The 16949-nt window shown below is 42.5% G+C and overlaps 1 protein-coding gene and 1 long non-coding RNA gene across 3 annotated transcripts in view; one reads left to right on the top strand and one right to left on the bottom strand.

Annotated features, from left to right (window-relative positions):
* rfwd3 (ring finger and WD repeat domain 3) overlaps nt 1-16949 on the top strand; it is a 53755-nt gene that overhangs the window by 22516 nt on the left and 14290 nt on the right. For both annotated transcript variants that reach the window (XM_069901157.1, XM_069901158.1), the window contains exons 4-10: nt 4865-4971; nt 6356-6574; nt 7479-7570; nt 8911-9025; nt 12987-13215; nt 13746-13896; nt 16483-16659. In XM_069901157.1, coding sequence (XP_069757258.1) covers nt 4865-4971; nt 6356-6574; nt 7479-7570; nt 8911-9025; nt 12987-13215; nt 13746-13896; nt 16483-16659 — 1090 coding nt within the window. The remainder of the gene's footprint in view (nt 1-4864; nt 4972-6355; nt 6575-7478; nt 7571-8910; nt 9026-12986; nt 13216-13745; nt 13897-16482; nt 16660-16949) is intronic.
* Nucleotides 3925-8493, bottom strand: LOC138744657 (uncharacterized). The gene is made up of 3 exons (XR_011345681.1): nt 8453-8493; nt 6449-6580; nt 3925-5563 (listed from the first exon to the last, which is right to left on the bottom strand). It is a non-coding gene; the product is annotated as an uncharacterized lncRNA (long non-coding RNA).

The following is a 16949-nucleotide window of genomic DNA, read 5'->3' on the forward strand; positions in this document are numbered from 1 at the left end:
CCGACTGGGATGTCCTGGAGCTGCAGTCCTGAATTGGAGCATCTCTTCGTCTTTCTGCTGCACCTCCACCAGTGCCACGAAGTCCACTCCCCTTGACAGCGCTTGGATACTTTGCCTGGATAGTGCAACACGTTGTCCTTGCCAGAGACGTGCTTTTCATCTGTGGTATACTCAGAGTTTTAAGACCGGTGTCGTCGCTAGTGGGCTGACCAGGAGTCTGAGATCTTAGCCAAGGTGAAAGTCAGGGGTTTGTGAAAGCCGTGAAGGACCTGCCCTCTAGGAAGTATCTGAAGTGGCGGATTGCTAAGTACAGTGCCAGTAGCTCTCTGTCGAAAGCCCTATACTTCAATTTCGGACGCCGCAGATGTTTGCTGAAGAAAGCCAGTGGCTGCAAACTTCCTTCGATCTGCTTCTCCAGAATTCTGCTGATTGCTGTTCCTGAGGCATTCACTGTCAGGGCCATTGGGGCATCTGACCTGGGATGTGCCAGGAGAGCAGCGTCTGCTTGGGCTTCCTTGGCCTGCTGACTCCTTGTCCCAGGTGATGTCCTTCACCTTGCTTGCCATTTGGGTGAACAAGGGTTGCATGATCCAGGCAGCTAAGGGGATGAACCTGTGATAGAAATTGATCATCCCCACGACTCCTGGAGTCCCTGGGTTGTGTTGGGTCTGGGGAACTTCTGGATGGCATCTTTATTACTGAGTAGCGGTGTGGCTCCTTCCCCGGTTATCCTGTGGCCCAGGAAGTCGATGGCCTCCAATCCGAACTGGCATTTGGTTGATTGTCAGGCTGAACTCGCTCAGTCAGGTTTACAGGTTATGGAGGTGCACCATATGCTCCTGTTGGTTCCTGCTCGCCACCAGGATGTCGTACAGGTACACAAAGGTGCCATCCAGGTCTCAGCCCACTGCATCCATGAGTCGCTGCAAGGTCTGTGTGGCATTTCGGAAGTATTCAAAGAGGCTGAGCGGGGTGATGATGGCAGTCTTGGAGATATCATCGGGGTATACTGGGATCTGATGATATCCCTGCACGAGGTCCACCTTGGAGAAGATCCTTGCCCCGTGCAGGTTAGCTGCGAAGTCCTGGTACTGATCTGATGTTGTGGCCTCATTGAGCCGGTGGTAGTTGCTGCATGGTCTCCAGCCCCCAGTTGTTTTAGGTACCATGTGGGGAGAAGCCCAGGGCTTTCCAACTGCCGTATGATGCTGAGCTCCTCCATCTTCCTGAATTCCTCCGTCTCCAGCAGGAGCTTCTCCAGAGGAAGGTGTCCTGCCCCTGCGTGGAGCAGCAGACCCTGGGTCAGGATGTGGTGCTGTACTCCATGTCGGGGCATCACTGTGGTGAATTGGTGGGTGGGCACTGAAGGGAACTCGGTCAGGACCCTGCCGCACTCGACCGATCTCTGTACCCAGTCCAGGTGGAGTGCTGGGTGCCTGGTGTCTTTGAAGAGGAAGGTTTGAAAAGTTTTGGTGTGGACCAATCTCCTTTCCTTGAGGTCCACTAACAGGCTGTGGGCGCACAGGAAGTCTACCCCGAGGAGCGGCTTTTCCAATGCTGCCAGCGTGAACACTCACGAGAAGAGACTGCCTCCCAACTGCAGTTGGGCCTTGGGGATACTGTAGGTCTGAATCGTGCTGTTGTTGGCAGCCCTCAGCCTGGGGCCCGATGGGGGCAAGACCCTGACCTCTGCTCCTTTGTCAATGAGGAAGCATCGTCCGGACTGTGTCAATGAGAAAGTGTCGTCTGGACTGGCGGTCCCAAGCATACAGGAGGCTATCTTGGTGGCCAGCTAATGTGGCCATTAGCGACGGCTGGCCCCAGTGTATCCCTGAAATGTGTGTGCATGGCTGCCAGAGCCCCATTTCTGGTGGTAGAAACACCACTGATCATCTGGATCACCTCCTCTGGGGTGCTGCTGTTCTCTTAGGCTGCGGGGTTTAGTGATGAGACCAACGGATGCCGAGCACTCTCTCTTCTGTTTCCACAGACCATCTGCTCGCGCTGCGACTTTCCAGGGGTTGCTGAAATCAGTGTCAGCCCAGGAGCATTTGAATATCCTCAGGCAGTTACTCCAGGAATGCCTGCTCAAACATGATGCAGGGCTCGAGTTTGCCCAGGAAGGCCAGCATCTCGTTCGTGAGGGCTGACAGGGGCCTGTCCAGGTGGAGCAGACATGCCCCTCTCTCACACTGAGAGCCAAAAGGTCTTGATCAGTAAGTCCTTGAAGGCTATGGTACGCACCTTCCATTGGAGGCTCCTGGATGAAGTTGGCCATCCAGCCTACTGTGTCCTGGTCCAGGGTGCTCACTGCATGATAGTACTGGGTGAATTCTGCTGTTATCTGCTGGATCTGGAACTATGCCTCAAACCACACGCAAGGGTTGATTCATCTAGAAGGTCGGCAGCTTGTGAGCGACTGCGTTGACTGCTACCTGTTCGCTCATTGCTGGGTTTAGAATCTGTCTAAACCATCAGGGTCACCAGTTGTAGCTGCATGGTACCCAAAAAAAGACTCACACGTAGTGTAGTCAGATTAAGCTCTGAGTTTTATATATATATATACACTTGCACTGTTTCTGTTATGGCCCCTCTTGGTTGACATCACAACATGCATAACAAAAGCAGGTTTCCTGCGTGTGGGTACTTTACTGCATAACAATCCCCTTTTTCATTGTGCGCTGTCCCTGTCTGTTGGTTGCACAGCAAGGCCAGTGCCATTTTGGGGTCATTGGCCTTTAAGCTGCCCTTGCCATTCACCCACCAGTTTGCTTGTTGGGGCCAGTGCCTCTGCGCGGGCTGCTGGCCTTTGGTTATACTCGCTGACCAGAGTACTGGCTCGATTGCTGCCACGGCAGGCCGCCACATGTGCAAATTTTTCTTCGGCTTGCCTTTGAAGCATTTAGACTTTCTCTATTTTTTTCACCACCAAATCAAATTAACAGGTTTCTGAGATTGGGAGGGGAAGGAAGCTGATATTCTGTTGTAGGTGATTGTAAATACTTCAGCCTAGTCTGACACTTCATCCTCTTGTTTGTGGCTGTTTCGATCCAGCCTAATGAAGGCAGTGATGTCGATATCCAACATCATCCATAACGGCAGGATGGCAATAATTTCAAATAATAATTGGCTTTTGGTCCTAGTTGTGTGTCAGCAAGTTGGCATCTAGTATTTTGCATTCCTGGTGCTGCTTCTGGCATGCACCCTTCATTGAATCTGGATTGCACCCCTGGCTTGATGGCAAAGATAGTGTGTGGTTTGATTAATGACTAGGTTACATTGTGAAGTGATATACAAATCTGCATTATGAAATCCCACAATGCCTCGTTATGGCACAAGATTTGATTTTCAGGATCTGCCCCTCATCTAGCTCAATCAGTATGGTGGTAGCACAACCCAAAACTGTGTCCTCACAGAAGATGAGTTCACCTGTGCAAGGACAGAGTTCACAGTCTGACTTCCTAAAACTCTTGCATTTGTTAATGAATGCACTTCGATTTGTTTTGTGCTTTTGGGAGTGGAGGGTGCTGAGGATACTAAAGTCATGATAAATATCGTACATACTCATATAATCATTGAATTTTTTGGACCATTTTTTTCCGGTCACATTTGGGGTTCAACTTTTATACAGGTCATCCTTTTGACCACAGTAAGTACCTGTGTTGTTCAAGGTGTTGGAAACTAGGGTGGCTGGGACCGGTAGGTGTGTGTGCGTCCAAAGCTCTATGGTGGCTGGGGTGTTGGGAGCTCTGGTGGGTTGGAAGCTGGGGAAAGGGTCCATGGTTGGGGCATCGGGAGCTCTGGAGGGCGGGTGGCCAGAACAAGGATCTGCAGTTGGGATATTGAACTCAGATGGGTGGGCGGTTGGGGTTAAAAAAGGGGATGAGTTTTACAAGGTCATATGAAAATGCATAATTTGGGGGCCAAAAAAGGGGGGGATTGACTGTTACATGGTATATACGTTATGTTGTGGTTTTCAGTCTTCCGAAATTGTCTTCTTGTTCTTGTCTAATATTTGCTCTTTATCAATTGTCACTAAAGTGAATTCCATCTACTATACGCCCTCTGTTTCTCTGTTTTTCCACTTTGTTTGCGCATGTAAGATACGTTAGTTTCTTGTCACACCATTATCTTTTTATTCAGCAGTGCCATCAATTTGATATCACACTGACCCCATGATCTGATTTCCTTTTTAAATTCATTGTCCTGCTCCCTTAAAAAATAAGTTATCTTTTCATTTGCTCCAAATGTATCTGTCAAATGTGAATGGTGCCATTAATTTGGCCTTTACTGCTTCTACTGATCTACTTTCACAAGACTGAAAACAATGAGCAAAATGTCCTTGTTTGATTGTGACTTGAAATCAGCCTAGAAATGTTTTTTGATTATTCTTCTGTCCTTGCCTTGTTTACTTGGCTGCTCATTTTGAAATTAGACCTTGGCAGAATTTTTTTGGGGTTATAACCATTAAGCTGGCACACATTGTATAATTTTTTTTACTGATTCACTGTCTTTAGGAAATGAAGCCTACTGGTCTTTCCTGGTTTACCCAATTTGTAGCTGTAATCCAGCAACAGATGGGCAGCATTGAACCAAGCTGGGCAATAAAGCACCAGGCTTGTCTGCATTGGTCATATCCTAAAAATATTTTTGCTGTGGACAAAATATTTTGAATGTTTGCATTCATTTCCGTTATCATGAAAATAATTGTAGCTTTAATGGCTTTCAAGTGTGTGCTGAAATGTTCAGAAGAAGAATTAACATTACGTTTTGATAGATGGGAATTCAATTTCACAAACTGTTTTATTTGTGTGCCTATTCACAACCCAAGTTCTTGAAGGTGTCACTTTTCCTTTCAATGCAGTGTCCTCTGCTTCTGCAGCTCCATCTAGCCCTGTGGCAGTGGGGAACCCCATATCAGCACAGAGTGTTGAGAATGAGGATGCACAGTCTACACATCAAGAGCAGCAGGTCAGAATTTCTGCCAATTTTGATCCAAAAAAAACTTGATGCTGTGGTCCATAAATTAGATGACGTCTGTTGGAAATTTACTCTTCTGTGATTTGCTTTATTTGGATTGTTGATATCTCAGTGGCAATTAACTAGAGCAGCATGGTGTTGCAGCTCGTGCCGCAGCCTCTTCACAATAGTAAACTCCTCTGGTGTTTTGTTTGTCCCATTGCTCCCATTTCTTCCCATGTCTTGAAGATGTGCTGGTTGGTTGGTAAATTGTCCCAGTCAATATATAAATAGTGGAATCTGGGGCAGCTGATAATGGCATTGATGTAGGATTAATCTTAATTGATGGTTGATGTGGAATTGAAGGATTTATTTCTGTGCTGCATCTCTCTGAATAAAAAATGGGATCTGCCTCTGGGGCAGAGAAATTATTTTTAGATATAATCTAAATGAAACTAAAGTATAGATTGGTCATGGTCTGCTTGAAAGCACAGAGCTAAATGACCTCCTGTTGTCTTTAGATTGAGTTCTTGATTGAACTGCTTGTGGTTTGTGACATTGATCCTGATTCTCTTGATGTTCATCACTTGCCTTGTTGATATGGCTGTGGAATGAATGATACCTTATGTTAGTAATGATGATAAAGTAATGATAGTTGAGACCTTGCCTTACTATTGATATTAACAATATGCATTGCTGAGATATTAATTTCACATCTAAGTTAATTCTCAGGTGAAGTAATTACAATAATTCAAAGTTAAGGATTGGTAACCAAGGATTTATTTCAGTAAACAAGCATTTTCCACCAATGTTTTCAATCAGTGTCCAATCTTAAAGTTGAATCCTTTTGAATTCCAGAGATTTAAAAATGCAGACATTTATTATATAATTTGATACAAATTAAATTGAATAGTGCAAAAGCAGTTGATAAAATTTTCCTTCAGTTGGTTGTGCCTATGTGCCCTTGAAACTAGATTTTATGATCGTGTCTGTAGTAGGAATTGAATGACCCATAAGAATGCTTCCAGCTTGGGTTGCATTTTTTACATCGCCATACTTTTTCCTCCCTGCTCTATGCTGCCTTTCAATTGCATGCACTAATTGAAAATACAGACCTCTTCAACCTCTCTAAAGAGTTGATTAGTCAACCTACTCTCAGTACATCTCGAGCAGTACTCTAGAACTGACTGTTGAGCAAGGCAGAGAAATTGAGCAAAAGGACTTTTCCACATTCCTGTAGAGATAGGAAGTTGAAGGATATTTTCATTTTTGGTAAACTCAATGAAGATGTATTTGCAATTACAATTAGAATTTGGGTATATTCTTGTGCTGTCTTGCACCAGGAGAACAAAATGGATTTGTAATAGTCATCTCCCATCGAATATTTTGCATTTAGAAGAGCCATTTAGAAGATGCGTTAAATGAAAAGAAAGATGAAACAAGTTTACAGGCCACCAATGCGGTCTCTGACGATGAGGGAGATACTTGCTCGATCTGTTTTGAGCCATGGACTAATGCAGGAGAACACCGTCTTGCTGCTCTGCGATGTGGCCATCTATTTGGGTTTACTTGCATTGATCGGTGGTTGAGGGGGCAAGGAGGAAAGTGTCCACAGGTAAGTCTGCAATATAATAATTGGGAATGAGAATCAAGAATTTACATCTCCAAAAGTATGTGATCTTTGACCATTTTTTGGGGTGGGGGGAGGAGGAGAGAGATAATGTTGACACAATTAAAATCCTTTATAGGCTGCTTAGGTGAGATTTTTAGTGGCTATTTCACCTGGTTGGAAAGAACACAAATACATGGAACATGGACAGTAAGGAGTTGGACAATGAACTGAATGAGAACTGCTTCTCTTAAAGTTTTTAAATGTCTATCTGAAGCTAGTGGCTCTTCAAGCAATAGGTGTATTCCAAATTAAGATTTGCATTTTTGGTTATTACGATCAAGATCATATGATTATGGTAGAATAGTGAAATTGGAGTGAGTAGAGATTCAATCCTAACCCTTCTGAATGGCAAAGCAAGCTTAAAGTTCTTCAGATCACCACTATTTTTTCTTAACTATGACTTGGTTATGGTCTTGCACTGATAAGATTTTGATGAGAGAAAGAAGGAATTAAGCAGTTATTGATTAAAATAGTCTGAAGGTCTCTTGTGATTCATCTCTGGCTGGGTTGGTCATTTATTCAGAGTCCACCACTTTTGAGCATTTGCAGTGGAAATCTGTGAAAAATAAAAATGATTTTTTAAAAGGAATTATATCAAAATTCAGGGATGGGCTACTGAGTATCCTGGTACAGAGGAAACTAAATTCTCCCTGATGCCCAAAAATAGGAAAGATTAAAATGCCAGAAGAATTACAAATTTTATATGTCATGGGATATTTATAGAGGGCTGGTGGCAGAAGAGGTTTCAAACGTTTTGTTGCAAAGCCAGATTTGGTTTGGAAAAAAAAATTGAGACTGATTTAATTATTGAACAGAACTAGCTAAAAATTTTATTTGGATATTGCAGTGCAATAAAAAAGCTAAGAGGTCAGATGTGGTGTTACTGTATACCCGAGTGCTGAAAGCTGTGGACACCAGTGAACAAGAGCGATTAAAGAGGTATACTCCATTTAAAATAATTTTTCTCTTTTCCACTTGTAAAGATACAAAAGGCTGCTTTAATTCAGTAGGGCTACCAAGCTGCAGCAGGGAATGACCAACATTGGAGGTTGTGGAGAAACTTGATTTAATTCTTAAGTAAGCAGAATGATCTGGTGTCAAAAATATTCAAATACAGCCTGTTTGTAGTACTTATCTGAGTATACCAGATGTCTAGAGAAACTAACTTGTTATTGGAATATTGTGAGAGCTTGAATAAGGTTGAAAATGTTGTAAATATTGAAAAAATAGAAATATCACAACTGTTGGATTGTCTTAAAGATCCAACCTGTACACATTTGGCTCTCAACCCACACCATTGCAGTTGATCTTTAAAGTGCCCTAGCAAGTTTCTTTGTTACTATTGATTTCTCAGGTATCCATTTCTCAGGCAGCATCTTTCATTTTGTACCTTTTTCCATCCACCTCCCTCAAGTACACAATAGCCTTCTGCAATAATTTCTATATCTTGAAAATTAACTACAGCTTAGAGGAAAGATAATGATATAATTCCTTAATCTGATCCCTTCAGATTTGTATTTTGATCCATTGTAGAAAGTTTTAAATTAATGTCTGTGATATCAAATATCACCTTTTGATGATTGAATATTTCAGTTCCACTCTAGGGATTTTAGACTGGAATTCAAGTTGTGTTGAAGGACTTTTAGTTGCATGGTACTCTAATTTGAGGTAAAACTGCAACATTCTTTTGCAGATCAATGCAGAAGATTTCCAATTTTTCCACTGTTTTTAATTTTTGACCAATTTTGTACTTTATCATAGCCAAAAACTGGTAATTTGTTAATTTTCACAATTATTTGTAATGGTTCTGTAGCAGCTCACCGAAGGCTTAATTGAACTGGTTCAGGATGTTCCGAGTGATGTCATGATGTCACAATGCGATGACGTCATTTGGAATGTGCGAGGTTTTAAAAAGCTGCAGGTGACTGTTTGAGTAAATGACTTTTACTAAGCTTCGACTCGACTACATCTGATCATTTTCTCATTCTTCATTTCTCACTGACACATTTGCTACAGTTCGCTATTTGCAAATTGGCTACTGTTTTCTACTTGAGTGACACACTGTGAATAATTAATTGTCTGTAAAGTGCTTTAGGATCGTGGGAATTGTGTAAGCATAATAAAATTTACCTCTTTGTTCTCTGTCCAAAATGTGGAATTTTAATTGTTTTAATATGAATTTGTCATGTTCCCTTGCAATCATTGTAATTTAATTTCATTTTTCCTTTTGGATTTCCTTAAAGTTGATTTGATTTTTCTTATTCCTTTCTCATGGACAGTGATTTGGAGAAAGAGCAAATGTTGCGCCGAAAGGCAGAGCTGGAATCTGCTCAATGTCGTCTCCAACTGCAGTTCTTGACAGATGAATGTTCCAAGTTACGTAAACAGCTGCAGGTCAGAGAATTACAAATCCCCGTGAAATGTTACTATCAAATGGATGTACAGAATTAACTTTTCCACAACACAGTATTTCTAGCTACTACTCTGCAGGTCCAGAGAAAATTCAGGGAGGTGATCAGAGGGGGGAGATTGTAGTCTTGTTTTACTATTATGAGAGAGAGGATTTGGTGTATTTATGGATGCAGTTTTGGGGATATTTCTTGAGGTATGTTGCTGCGCATACCAGTTCTTTTGTATGTAGTTATTTACACACAGTGAGGAATGATTATGCATACAGCAAGTCTGCTGATGTATACAAAGTTGAGGCTGAAATTGTACAACTGATGAGGCTATTCTACATACCAGGTGTCTGACCGGTGTACTGGTTTTGAGTGCTGGTCATTTGATACTCTGCTGTGTAATAATGGTACATGTAGCATGCCCTCACCTATTCTGGCATCTTTGAAGGGGTGGGGGCGGGTGTGGGGTGCCAGTTACATGAGAATTTCTCAAAAGAATTACTGTACCTCACTCAGTTGCCTTCCATGCATAAACCTTTAAATATGTTGCTGAATTTTCTTCTTGCACTATCTGGTCCTCATTGCAACTCTATATTTTAAGGCTAAGCAGCATTTATGTAAAAATACAGCAAATCTAAAATGATTGAACTCATTATCACAAGAAGTGCCAAGTCTTCAAAAAGAATGCTTATGGTAATTAGCTACCACTTAAATTAAATCACTTGATTCTAAATGCCAAAAGGGCAGTGTAATGTATTCACTGGTTTGTATATCGTCCTAATGGCATTTCATCAAGTTCAACCGAACTTTAGTAAGTCAAAGGCCGAATATTAAAAAATATATATTCTGGGTTATATGAGAATTCCAGATGCATGAATGTGAGACAAAACAAAATTTCACTGATTAAAGAATTTACTTTATAGCACAGCCAGCCCACTCCCCATCATTTCATGGGGGAACAAAAATCTCCATTGAGATGGCTCACTGCAACTCCATCTTTGCACACTTATTACAACTATCAGATAGAGCAGTGCATTGTGGGTTTGTATGAACGCTGTAATATTAAAGTGTGGCGGCATGCCACTAGGCATGCCACTAGGCAGGCGAACCGACCCTGCTTGTAATCCACGTGGCGGGGAAGCCGGCCAAAATGGCACCGTCAGAGGGGTTTCCCCTTCTTTTCAGCACAGGGCTCAGAAGCCCACACTGGGGGACCACGTGACGCCCGGGTGACGTCAGCGCCCCCCAGCGCGGTACCCAGCCAGGTCCGGGCTGGGAGTATAAGTCCAGCCCAGCAGCCTACAATAAATCAGTTCTGCTCACTGAGCTTAACCCGTCTGGTTGTGTGTTCTTTCAGTAGTAGTGTAGCTGTCGCAACATTTGGTGACCCCAACTGGTTCAAACGTCTTTGAACCCATCATGAGCAAACCTGGGATCAGTGCTATAGCCGTCAAGCTGCCTGACTTCTGGGTTCAGGAGCCGGAGACCTGGTTCGGCCACATGGAGGCTCAGTTTCACCTCCACCAGATTTCATCTGACACGACCAAATTCTACCATGTGGTTGCTGCCCTGGACCAGGCCACTGCCAAACGCGTGCTGCACCTCGTTCAGCACTCACCCGCCGAAGACAAATACGAGACCATCAAGCGAGTGCTCACCAGATCCCTCGGACTATCCAGGCGCCAGCGTGCCGCTCGGATCCTGCACCTCGACGCCTTGGAGGACAGGTCCCTGATGGACGAGATGCTCGTGCTCATGGGTGATCACACCAACTGCCCACTCTTTGAGCGCGTTTTCCTCAACCATCTGCCCGAGGTCATCTGGCCGTTACTGGCCCAAGAGAGCTTTACCGACCCAAGGAAGGTCGCTCAGAAGGCCCAAGAACTATGGCTTGAGTAATTCCCAGAAGGCTCAAGGTCCAGCAGGTCACGAGGCACGGGCATGACAATTCCTAGCCCGGTCCTAGTGCTGGGGTAGAGCATCTGGCCCCTGCAGGGGCCACCAAGAGCATAACCAGGGGCACGGCATCCGCTCCAGGCCTCTGCTTCTACCACCGGCGCTGGGGAGTCGAAGCTCGGAAGTGTCGTCAGCCTTGCTCGTTCCAGGGAAAAGAGTAGGTTGACCGCTGTTAATGGCTATGGTGGCTGGCCAAGGACATAGCCTTCTCTACCTGTAGTAGAGTTATTGACTGGTTCAATAACTCCAAAAAGAGCAGTTATTAGATTGGGTCATAGATAAAACCTGCCATTCTCACCAGGTTTTGATGAATAGAGATGCAATGATGATGGTGTCATTAAATATCAATGTTGAGGTGCCCTTCATCAGATCTTGGGAGTATTAAAAGCAGTGAAATTATTTAAGAACTTCAGGTTCTCTGTGTTAACTACCTATCCTCAGTAGCAATTTGGGATGTCAATAAGCCCTCCTCTCCCCCCATCCCTCCCTCAGAAAAGTTGTGTTTTCCATCAGTGTTAATCTATATAAAACCATAGTTCAGCAAAGAATTTCACTGCATGAGGTTCTGATCACCAAAGGTTAGAATGCACTAGAGAATGGGGAAGGGACTCAATTGTGCTGTCAGGACAGGATAGTTTTGACAGCGATGATTAGTTGTAGAACATTCTGAGGAAGCTTTTAACAATTGTACAAAACTAATTGAAATGGATGAAAGGAAAGTGGAAAAAGGACCTGTTTCTATTGGTAGAAGGTTCAATGATCAAATTTCACAAATCTGTGCCAACCATGAAGTATTCACCTACACCAATCCTACACTGAGTTAATTTTATTCTTCCTGCATACCTGTTAATCACCCCCCCCCCCCCCTCAATTTTACCACTCAATGTACAGTGGAATTAATCAGCCAACCCACATGCTTTTGGGATGTGGGAAGAAACAGAAATTCACAAGGGAAAGCGAGGCAGCTTCAGGGAGAACGTGCAGACTCAATGCAGACAGCATCTGAAATCAGGATTGAACTAAATCACTGGAGCTTTGTGGAAACAGCCCTATTGTGCTGCAAAACAGATATTTTGACAATTTTTGGACAGTTTATATCTGCTAAACCACGACACGTGACATAAGTCCCTTTTGATGCAGTTCTGCCTTGTAATTTTGGCAGCAAGGCCTTGAATGTCACGTGGCCTTGCTTGTCTGCAGCCAGATTTGAGGAAGCTAATGCAAGCAACTGAAAGTGAAGAGCTGCAAGTAACTGAGGCACACTGAACAGAAATGTCGCATGGTTGTTTTTGCCTTACGGTGTGGACATTGTGCACCACTGGTCTGGTGTGACTTCCTCTATATTTTTTTCAAGAACATGAAGACTATTATTTCATTTATCTACCCATCTTACTGTTTGGATGGGTGGAATGCACTGTGAAGATCCCATTATTTGTCTCCCTTTCTCAGATTGCACAATTTTGGATTCATTATGATTGAATAGTAGGAGAATTGAGGAATATGGGGAAAACACAGATAGGTGGAGATGAGTCTATCATCAGATGAGACCCGATTTCCTTGAATGGCAGAGCAGGCTGAATGGGCCGGATGGCCTACTCCTATTTCTTATGAATCACTCCAGTTAAAATGGGCGCAGTCACAACTTTCCCGTTGGGGTACTATTAAAATTTATTTGAAATGCAATAGAGTTGCAGGAGAGATGCAAGATTTCAGACTGAACAAACATTAGAAGATAGGACCTCTGTGGAAGCTGATTTTTTTTAAAACCAGGCTTGTTTCTGATGTGTATGCATTAGCTGATTTTGAGGCTTTACTTTCAACATTGGGTGTATGTGTATTAATGTTTCTTGCATGCACCTACAGTTAAATTTAAAATATTCAAAGGTTACACAATATAAAGAATATTGTTATATTCTTGGTTTCTTACTGACTCTTCTGGATTGTGTGTGTATATTGAATTCCTTGGCAGGTATGTTTAATTTTTACTATCATTGCTGCAGGAGCTGAGATATTTGATGGCCAAGCATGGTCCAAGTGCTTCTCAAGGTCCCTCAAGTTCCAGTATCTCCTTAAGTGGTCACATCAGTTCCAGCCAAGCCCAGTGCAAGTATCAATTTGAGAAAGGCATCATGATTTCACAGAGTGGAAACTGTCGCGTCATGGCATACTGTCCAGCAGTGAGCTGTCTTGTTGTGTCCCAACCTTCTCCTCAAACTACTCTCCTTCCTGGTAAGATTTTGAGAGGTTTTTACAAACTTATTAGAGTATTGACAGTTATTTATATTGTAGATTGCAAAAATCTCTCATTTTAGCTGTATTTTCTGTTCATCATATCTCATCATAATGTTTTGTCAGTCATTTCCCATAATTTTTTAATCTTCTGTTTGTTAATCACCTCTCTGTGACTTAATCTCTTTGTTGACATTATCTCCATTCTTAATGGTTTGAGCTATTGAAGTACTTCCTATATGATGTAGATTAATCAACAATTGTTAGTTTGTATTTTTAATCTTTCATCCATCTTGTACTGATTTTGTTTGCAGCACAATCTGTCATTTATTCAGTGCTTATTATCTGTTGAAAATTTAACTTTTTTTGCTTAGCTTGACTCCAAGATTTGACCTGGAATGGACAACAGCTTTGGGTTTGGGATTTGATGGGGAGGGCAGGAAGTCTTGTTTGTAACTCTGCACCGCTCATCAAAGTTGCCATGATTGAACTTTTTTCAGCAAGGCTCACCTTTTCCTTCTGGTCCACAGGATGTGGCGTGAAGAAGATTAGTGCAGTGAACTTCCGCAGTACCCAGTACATACCAATCCATTCCAAACAGATCAGAGGCTTGGCATTCAATGATCGACATGACAGTGTCCTCTTGTCTGCATCACTGGACAATACTGTCAAACTAACCAGGTAATCGTATTGAGCTGCAGTGGCAATTGTAAAAGAGGTGAAATATTGGCAAAATGGCAATTTGCACTGTCGGGCCATCAGCTTTGCATCATTTTTGTTGTGGATGTTGCCTGGTGACTCTTGCAGGAGCTCAAAGATTGTTTATGTTTTTCTTTTTGCTCCACTAAGTTGCCCTGAGGATTTTTTTTCCCTGAAGGTTCCCTGACTCTTTGATGTGGAGATAGAATTGGAGAATTGGGGATGGTTGGATGTTGATGGAGCCTCCTTGTGATTTAGCTAAATCAATAGTTCTTTGTCAACAGCACATTTTCTACTTGTATCTACTGACATTTCCTAATATCCCACTTCTGATAATTCACAGCTTGCACAATTGGATTTGCAGATGCCCATCTCCAGAATACTTTTTTCACCCAGTTCATTTTTCCCCCCCCACGCTTTTTTTTAAGGTGTTGAATTCTGTCTGCTTCTATGAAAAGCAACAATTACGCCCTAGGCTTTTTTTTAGCCTCTGTATACATCTGAGTCTACCTAATCAGTTAGCAAGCTACTTCCCTCACAAGCACATCTAACCAAGCCTGAACTTTTCCCACTCATGCATGTCTGCAGGGACATGGAAGTAATTAGAGGAAAACCAAAGTTGATGCTTACACCTTCACCTAAGTGTTTCATTTTAGTTATATTGTTTTTGTCCAGAGGTTTTGTTTAAATCTCACCATGCAAGATATAAAAATAAATCTAGGAATATATGGGTGTTGCTAATTGAATGGAAATATTGCCATATTTTTGTGAATCATTAATTACTGCCTATCAGTTGAAGAAACTGCCTCTCTGTACTGCAATTTGCAAATAAAAAGAAAGTGCTAGAAATCTTCAGCTGGAGAGAGAAAGCAGGTTTAATGTTAGTTCCACTTCATGGAAGTAGACTTGTAACATTATGGAATTGGAATTTAATGAAATTGGAAGCTGAAATCTTTGAAGGTGTGTAGCATAATACAAGGCTGAAGTAGGAAAGCCATGAAGGTATATGAGAAAACTCTGTGTACTTGGATGGTGATGGAGTACAAGAGGAAAGAGGAGTGGAAAAAGGTGGGAAGTGCAGGCAGAATATGCTGGAGGGATGGTGAAAGGAGAAATTTGCTCATGAAATTGCAACTGCACTCTCTGGTTGGGCAAGTAATGGAATATGTAGCTAGTTGGGAAGAAGTTATGGTGTCATCGCTTGTAGTTGGTTCATTATTTTATGGATGATGATGTAATGTGGAACTGTGGCTTAGGTACTTAATGTCCTCCGAAAATGATCTTGCAAAGCATTGTGTGTACTGTCCACAATCAGTTTGATTTCATGTGTATTGACAGCCCTAGAAGATTTCAGATTTATTGTCCGAGTACATACATGACATCATATACAAACCTGAAATCCTTTTTCCTGTGAGCCAGGCAGAATTACAATTTAGTGCAAAAAAAAACTACTCAATGTAAAAAAAAATGAGAGAAAAAAATTCAATAAAGTGCCAAAGTAAGCACCCTTAAATGAGTCCATTTGAGTTTGTTGTTGAGTCTGATGGTGGAGGGGTAGTAGCTGTTCGTGTGAGTCTTGTGGCACCTATACCTCTTTCCTGATGGTAGCAGTGAGAACAGAGTGTGTGCTGGGTGATGTGGATGCTTGATTATTGCTGTTGCTCTCCAATGACACCATTTCTTGTAGATGTTCTCATAGGTGGGGATGGTTTTTCCTGTAATGTCTTGAGCTGTATTCACTATCTTTTGCAGGCTTTACCGTCAGGTATTGGTGTCCCAATACCAGACCGTGAAGCACACCTGTAGAAATTTGTCAGGGTGTCCGTTGTCACACCAAACCTCCACAAACTCCTGAGGATGTAAAGGCGCTGACGTGCTTTCTTCATGTTGTCATTAGTATGTTGGTCCAGGAAAGACTTAAATTTGCTCACCTTCTCCACCTCTGATTTCCTAACGATCACTGAGATCGTACACCTTTGGTTTTCCCCTTACTGAAGTCAACAATCAGCTCTTTAGTTTTGGAGACTTTGATTCGGAGTTTGTTGTTGGTGCACCATTCAGCCAAGTTTTCAATCTCCCTCCTGCATGCTCACTCATCGCCCTTTTTTTATAATCCACTACAGTGGTATCGTCAGCAAACAAGTAGATGTTGTTGTACTGAGCCATGCAATCATTGGTGTAAAGTGAATAGAGCAGGGGGCTAAGAACGCAGCCCTGTGGTGCTCCGGTACTAATGGAGATTTAGGAGGTGACGTTCTTTCTAGTCCTCGCAGATTGTGGTCTGGAGGTGAGGAAATCTGGGATCAAGAAGCAATAATTGACAGTAGCTAGGTAAATTTACAGCACTCCATTAGCCCAGAGATAGCTAAGTGCCCAAATCCCATCATTTCTGACATAAAATTGGTTATAGTTCCTGAGGGGAGAAATTTTGTATTTCTGCACCGTCTCATCAACCAAGTTCATTTTTTTTCTGTCCTTGCAAAATGCTGACCTTAAATGTGCTAAAATGTTTATTGTGTCCTTTTTTTCCCAAATCGAAATTAAAAATGAACTCTTCTGTCCCTCTAGTTTGATTGCAAATACAGTGGTACAGACCTATAACACTGAGCGTCCTGTCTGGAGTTGTTGTTGGTGCTCTGATGACACAAACTACGTATACGCGGGTCTGATAAATGGTTCTATCCTAATCTATGACATGAGGGACACCACCAAACATGTTCAGGAGCTCCCACCACTGGGTTCCAGGTAGATTTTTTTTCTCAGTGCATACTTGCTGTTTGTTTTTTGTTTGTTGTTTTATTGGTCACCATATTTTGTTCTTTCTGAAGCCAAGTGCTTGGCTAGTTCCTTCGCAACAGCACATGGGTGCTGATGGCAAAGCATTTACAAATGAACCAGTAAGAAATCTTCCTAACCTCCCTCGCCACTCTCTTCAATCTACAGCATCAATTTGCTCAACTAATCAAGCGTGGCTGGTACTTGAAATATGTTTGAAGCCTGGATTAAAAGAGTGGTGGATAGATCAAGGCACCAGA

The sequence above is a fragment of the Narcine bancroftii genome, chromosome 10 (assembly GCF_036971445.1).
Source record: "Narcine bancroftii isolate sNarBan1 chromosome 10, sNarBan1.hap1, whole genome shotgun sequence".
Classification (NCBI taxonomy): domain Eukaryota; kingdom Metazoa; phylum Chordata; class Chondrichthyes; order Torpediniformes; family Narcinidae; genus Narcine; species Narcine bancroftii.